At 47.5% G+C, this 6,721-nt stretch overlaps 1 protein-coding gene across 10 annotated transcripts in view; it reads left to right on the top strand.

Annotated features, from left to right (window-relative positions):
* The window catches only part of LOC143040098 (uncharacterized), a 426,287-nt gene that overhangs the window by 346,874 nt on the left and 72,692 nt on the right, over positions 1-6,721 (top strand). For all 10 annotated transcript variants that reach the window (XM_076210786.1, XM_076210787.1, XM_076210785.1 and 7 more), the window contains 3 exons: positions 3,733-3,906; positions 5,542-5,703; positions 6,482-6,667. In XM_076210786.1, the coding sequence (XP_076066901.1) occupies positions 3,733-3,906; positions 5,542-5,703; positions 6,482-6,667 (522 nt within the window). The remainder of the gene's footprint in view (positions 1-3,732; positions 3,907-5,541; positions 5,704-6,481; positions 6,668-6,721) is intronic.

Here is a 6,721-nt window from a genome sequence, read left to right as displayed (position 1 = left end):
GTCCGATGGAGTCCTGTAGAGTCCGATGGAGTCCTGTAGAGTCCGATGGAGTCCTGTAGAGTCCGATGGAGTCCTGTAGAGTCCGATGGAGTCCTGTAGAGTCCGATGGAGTCCTGTAGAGTCCGATGGAGTCCTGTAGAGTCCGATGGAGTCCTGTAGAGTCCGATGGAGTCCTGTAGAGTCCGATGGAGTCCTGTAGAGTCCGATGGAGTCCTGTAGAGTCCGATGGAGTCCTGTAGAGTCCGATGGAGTCCTGTAGAGTCCGATGGAGTCCTGTAGAGTCCGATGGAGTCCTGTAGAGTCCGATGGAGTCCTGTAGAGTCCGATGGAGTCCTGTAGAGTCCGATGGAGTCCTGTAGAGTCCGATGGAGTCCTGTAGAGTCCGATGGAGTCCTGTAGAGTCCGATGGAGTCCTGTAGAGTCCGATGGAGTCCTGTAGAGTCCGATGGAGTCCTGTAGAGTCCGATGGAGTCCTGTGGAGTCCGATGGAGTCCTGTGGAGTCCGATGGAGTCCTGTAGATCCGATGGAGTCCTGTAGATCCGATGGAGTCCTGTAGATCCGATGGAGTCCTGTAGATCCGATGGAGTCCTGTAGATCCGATGGAGTCCTGTAGATCCGATGGAGTCCTACATATCAGATGGAGTCCTACATATCAGATGGAGTCCTACATATCAGATGGAGTCCTACATATCAGATGGAGTCCTACATATCAGATGGAGTCCTGCAGATCCAGAGGAATCATGTAGATCCTGCGAAGTCATGTAAATCCTGTGGAGTCCTGCAGATCCGATGGAATCCTGCAGATCCTGTGGAGTCCCGCAGATCCTGTGGAGTCCCGCAGATCCTGTGGAGTCCCGCAGATCCTGTGGAGTCCCGCAGATCCTGTGGAGTCCCGCAGATCCTGTGGAGTCCCGCAGATCCTGTGGAGTCCCGCAGATCCTGTGGAGTCCCGCAGATCCTGTGGAGTCCCGCAGGTCCTGTGGAGTCCCGCAGGTCCTGTGGAGTCCCGCAGGTCCTGTGGAGTCCCGCAGGTCCTGTGGAGTCCCGCAGGTCCTGTGGAGTCCCGCAGGTCCTGTGGAGTCCCGCAGGTCCTGTGGAGTCCCGCAGGTCCTGTGGAGTCCCGCAGGTCCTGTGGAGTCCCGCAGGTCCTGTGGAGTCCCGCAGGTCCTGTGGAGTCCCGCAGATCCTGTGGAGTCCCGCAGATCCTGTGGAGTCCCGCAGATCCTGTGGGGTCCCGCAGATCCTGTGGGGTCCCGCAGATCCTGTGGGGTCCCGCAGATCCTGTGGGGTCCCGCAGATCCTGTGGGGTCCCGCAGATCCTGTGGGGTCCCGCAGATCCTGTGGGGTCCCGCAGATCCTGTGGAGTCCCGCAGATCCTGTGGAGTCCCGCAGATCCTGTGGAGTCCCGCAGATCCTGTGGAGTCCCGCAGATCCTGTGGAGTCCCGCAGGTCCTGTGGAGTCCCGCAGGTCCTGTGGAGTCCCGCAGGTCCTGTGGGGTCCCGCAGTTCCGGTGGTGTCCCGCAGGTCCTGTGGGGTCCCGCAGGTCCTGTGGGGTCCCGCAGGGCCTGTGGGGTCCCGCAGGTCCTGTGGGGTCCCGCAGGTCCTGTGGGGTCCCGCAGGTCCTGTGGAGTCCCGCAGGTCCGGTGGAGTCCCGCAGTTCCTGTGGGGTCCCGCAGGTCCTGTGGAGTCCCGCAGATCCTGTGGGGTCCCGCAGATCCTGTGGGGTCCCGCAGATCCTGTGGGGTCCCGCAGATCCTGTGGGGTCCCGCAGATCCTGTGGGGTCCCGCAGATCCTGTGGGGTCCCGCAGATCCTGTGGGGTCCCGCAGATCCTGTGGGGTCCGGCAGATCCTGTGGGGTCCGGCAGATCCTGTGGGGTCCGGCAGATCCTGTGGAGTCCCGCAGATCCTGTGGAGTCCCGCAGATCCTGTGGAGTCCCGCAGATCCTGTGGAGTCCGGTAGATCCTGTGGAGTCCGGTAGATCCTGTGGAATCCTGTATATTTGTTGGAGTCCTGTAGATCCTGTGGAATCCTGTATATTTGTTGGAGTCGTGTAGATCCAGTGGATCCTTTCTGAAGGTGCCCGTTGCTGGAGGTTTCTAAAAGCCGAAGGCCGGTGGCTCGTGTTTGTTAACAAGTTAACATTTTCTTAGACGCATGGAGTCTGTTTTGGCCTTCAAAGGTAATGGACTCTGATTGTTTGAATGCAGAGATTTCTTTCTCTAGTTCTTCTGAACTGTTGCTCTATATTTTCTCAATCTCATCGCATCCCAGATTTTCTTCCTCCGTGCTAATGTTTATATTTGTCAAAAAATTTAAACTGCACTTTTCGTTCTTTAAGAAATTTTGAAGTGAAGAGAATTTCGACTTTTCTTTTGGTCTTTGGGGTTGGGGAAGTTCATCGAGGAAGGATTGGATCGAATTAACGAAAGTTTTTAATGAGAAAAGATGCCAACGATGAAAAAAAGATTGTGTATGTCTCTGTGCCTGCATGTATGTTTACGTATGTGTGTATACGTGAGTGTATGTTTATGTATGTGTGTATACATACATGAGTCTGTTTATGTATGTGTATGCCTGAGTGCTTGTGTATGTTTGTGTGCATATATACTTAATTGCTACAATGTTTTTGTATCTTCGACACAATGTTCTTTACTTCTTTTCTCTCTGTCTATCTCTGTCAATGTCTCCTTCTCTTCAATCCAGGTGTGAATCAGACATTTATTTTTCAAACGTTTCCTTATACTTCTACGTAATGGCTGTACAATGCCGGCAATTCACCTTTCCATTGACATTGGTAAAAATGATGGGTATGTAAGATATCCAGAGGTGATTTCAGTACGTCCAATTTAACTGACCGTTAAATCACGGGATACACCCCCCCCCCACCTCTTCCTTCCTGCTTACCCAACCGACGCGCAGTTTTTGCACTTAGTAACAGCAGAAACTGCGCGTCGGTCACGTAGGCACGGAGAAAGAGGGTGCGTGGGTGTGTTGTATCATGTGATTAAACGTTTAGTTAAATCTAACGTGCTAGGATCACCTCCGGATATCTCACTTAACTACTATTTTTACTAATGTTAACGGAAAGGTGTATTGCAGTTGGCTGCTTCCTTGTTCTCCTCCAATAACTTCTCATAATGTCGATCTATTCAGTTTAGTTTGGTTCTCAGTCTGTTAGTCTTAGGAACTCTTTCATTTCTGAATAGATTCCTCTTTTTTTATTCCAGTTATTTGGTTTCTTCGAATATCATGATAGAGAATAGATTAAATTTGTAAAATCGTAACAGGATATACTTTTCATGTTTCACTTTTTTCCCTGTCCTTATTAGGAAGAGGTTCCTGTAATGACTTCACTTTTTTTTTTTTTTTTTTTTTTTTTTTTTTTTTTTGCAGGGGGGTGCTGGAAACTAGGTTTTGAGTTGCTATATTGACCAGGTCTCTTCATCGACTTAATTTTTACTTTTTTTTTTCTACTTGGCCTTTTTACAAGTGAACTCCTTAAACTTAATGAGCTTGTTGTCTTTTATGCTTAGTTCCCTTACAACGTGATTTGTCAGCTGACAGTATGTCCTTCGGTTCTTGCTCTTGGGAACTATTCTCCCAATGTATCTCTTGATTAGGGTGCAAAATCTAAACTGGTCTTAGTCAAGACCTTGAGTAACCTCCAGGACAACGAAGACCCTTTTTGGCGTTGAAGTCTCTTGACATTTTCATCATCTCCCCTGCAGAACTTGATGATGGAGATGAAGACCATGGAAGACGAGATTAAGACTCTTGAGCAGAAGGGTCGAACGATGGAGCAAGACACTGAGATGCTGAACATGTTGACCTCCGTGTCGGGATTGAGGACAAGACTAAATGCGTTGAAGAATCAGGCACAGACCAAGAAGAAAGACATCGAGGTAAGTGGTTGTTTGAAAACAAGTTGGTATTAAAGAGCGCATAGTGTGTGTATGTGTGTGTGTGTGTGTGTGTGTGTGTGTGTGTGTGTATACGTGCGTTCGTGTGCGCTCATTTTTACGCCCGCTATAATCGTATCTGTCTCTTTAGGTTGTGAGAAACCACTGACTGGTAGGCATCGTAGGACTTGATATATAATAATATATACTGTATATGTATGTATGTATGTATATATGTATGCAAGCTATCAGGATCGGCAGTGGCCTCACGTTAGGAGCCGAGATGTCAGGATCGGTAATGGCTTCACGTTGGGCGCTAGATATCAGAACCGGTAGAGGACCCACGTTGGGATGAAAGCTGTTAGGAAGGTGACGATGTGGGGCAGGGCCTAGCTGGAAGGCAAACACTGTAGGGGTGGTTAGGTTTATTCTCTGGTTGAAAAGCGTGGCTTTGGAAGCCAATTCTCTTTGGTTAATGAACGGCCCACGGGACTGCGGATTAAATGTGACAATTTGCCAGGGGTTAGGCGCCGAGAAAATTCCACTGAGGAGAGCGACTGGTACCTCCGGGTGTGGAAGGAGAGACTGGTAGCGTAGGAGATTGCTGGGCTCGATGCCCACTTGACGGCAGCTGGGGAAGTTGGATAAAGATTCTAGGCAATGACTGCGACTTCTGAGCAGTGGCGAGAGAGACGGCTACTGGAAGAGGTGAAGATGCTCTTCATCTGGGCTCCGAGGCGGTCAGTCGGGTTCCGAGGCGTTGAGTCGGGTTCTGAGGCGTTGACTGGTTCAGCCAGCCTTTATATATCCACGAACGAGGTTCGAGACGGCCTGGTCAGGTCGTGTTGTGTGCACCGATTGCCTGCTGTCGTTGCGCTTTGATCCGTACCTCACGGTCGCATCCTTTCGGTACGCAGGTTCGTTCGCCCCAGCCGAGCTTGCGTCGCCGCTTGCCCACCGTGAGCCACAGCTCGTATTCCAGAGAGGACAACTGCCTAACACACACACACAAAGGCACACACACATAGCATAACTCCCCTTCCCGTAAAATACAACTAGGTAAATACACACGCATATATATACACATATATGCAGCATAGTGTCTACCGTATACAATACGTTACATTATAAATGTGTATGATTTTGAAAACGGTGTTGTATAGCAACTGGCCGTGAAGATGGTTAAATCGAATACGAGTGCAAGTTGGAACACGAATGAAACCTTTTATGTCTTTATGCATTTAGCATGTTCTAACCCTCGAACAGTTGATTAGAGACTTTTGAATTAGTGTTAAGTTCACTTGTATATCTTTTTGTTAAATTTTTCCTAAACAGAAGATATTATTGGTCTTTTATTCGGGGTTGCTTTTACGCACGATACTAAAAATATATTTCATCACATTTTCCTATAGTCGTTATAAGTTTACGTCAGTTCTGGCCGCTCCTTTAAACATTTTGTAAATGTTTCATATGTTTTTTTGGTTCTTTTAAGGTAGAGGCAGTCGAGTATTTGTATACCGTTACATTTACATTTTCTCCATGCGTTCGTGCATCATGTTGAAACATCAGGTTAGCATACGTTCTTCGCCGATTTTTTTTTCTATACAATAGTAAGCATGTTTTCCGCATTTACACCAGGCTAAGCAGAGTGAGGAGGACAAGCAGAAACTACACCTGATTGAATACCAGAGGCTTCTGCAAGACCTCGAATGCTGGGTTACTGAAACCTTTACTCAAATCACGGCTGAAGTTTCTTTCACCTCAGTTGCAGCCATCCGTGAACATATTACATTAAATCAGGTAAGTCTCAGGTTCCCTATTTGATTGGTGTAGATAGAATACTCGTGACTTTAAGCATGGTCAGGCGTTTGGTTTCTTAGCCTGCCTTTGGTGCGTAGTAATTACTGCGCTGGTAATGGTGACCATGGGTGCTCAGAAATGCATGTAACGTAGACCACGTGATTATGGTATCCTGCTTTATGTAACTAGTGATGGATAATTCGACAAAACAATGTTATAACTGCACGTACGTCTCAAAATTCTTACTGTTGGGCAAGGTTTTCGCTTCACTTTGATTAGGGAAAGGGTATTGTGAATGAACATGCTAGTATCATCAACAAAAAAACGCTTGATAAAGGGAGCATGGTGTAGCACACACAAACACTCTATTAATATTGGTCAAATGTATTCATCTGCTGATCTTTTTAATATGTTCAACCAGTGAAAATTTTAAAAGAAAAATGCTTAAATTTCTGCTAATCTCAATGCCAAGGTCTTAATATACATTGTGGTGTTAGTCTGTCAAATTTAATGTCCCGTGATCTATTCATGTCTCTTCTTAATTTTGAATCTTTCAAATGGCACTATGCAAACTCTTTTATAGTTTTATAACTATGCTTCATGTGTAGGTTCATAGGTAATGCATGTGATATATGTATCGGGTACTGGCGCTTGCATGGAAAGTCAATTGTTTTGCTTGTAGTCTGCATGTTTTAGGGGTGCCCATGGTTGATCGGGGCCCGAGTGAGACCTGTCACCCTCATATATAGTATAACTTAATCCCCGTTTATTTTTTTAGAACCTCCAGCGCGACTTGTGCCAACGAGAACATCAACTCGCAGAGTTACGGTCGAAATGTGAACGCGTTCAGGGAGACTCCCACATCCTGACGCTGGCCAAAGAGATGACAGATCACCTCTCCTTCCTGAGTCAAACCATTAACGACACTCGCACTGTGCTTCACAACCGTCTCCTGCAACTTAAGGTACGCATCTGCCATCACAAGCCAAAATGTCCTTATCTATCCTCTTAGTTCTAT

Source organism: Oratosquilla oratoria, chromosome 27 (genome assembly GCF_046742065.1).
Source record: "Oratosquilla oratoria isolate Oo_2021 chromosome 27, ASM4674206v1, whole genome shotgun sequence".
NCBI classification, from domain to species: domain Eukaryota; kingdom Metazoa; phylum Arthropoda; class Malacostraca; order Stomatopoda; family Squillidae; genus Oratosquilla; species Oratosquilla oratoria.
The sequence above is the reverse complement of the archived record's forward strand: the minus strand, read 5'-3'. Positions and strand labels throughout refer to the sequence as shown.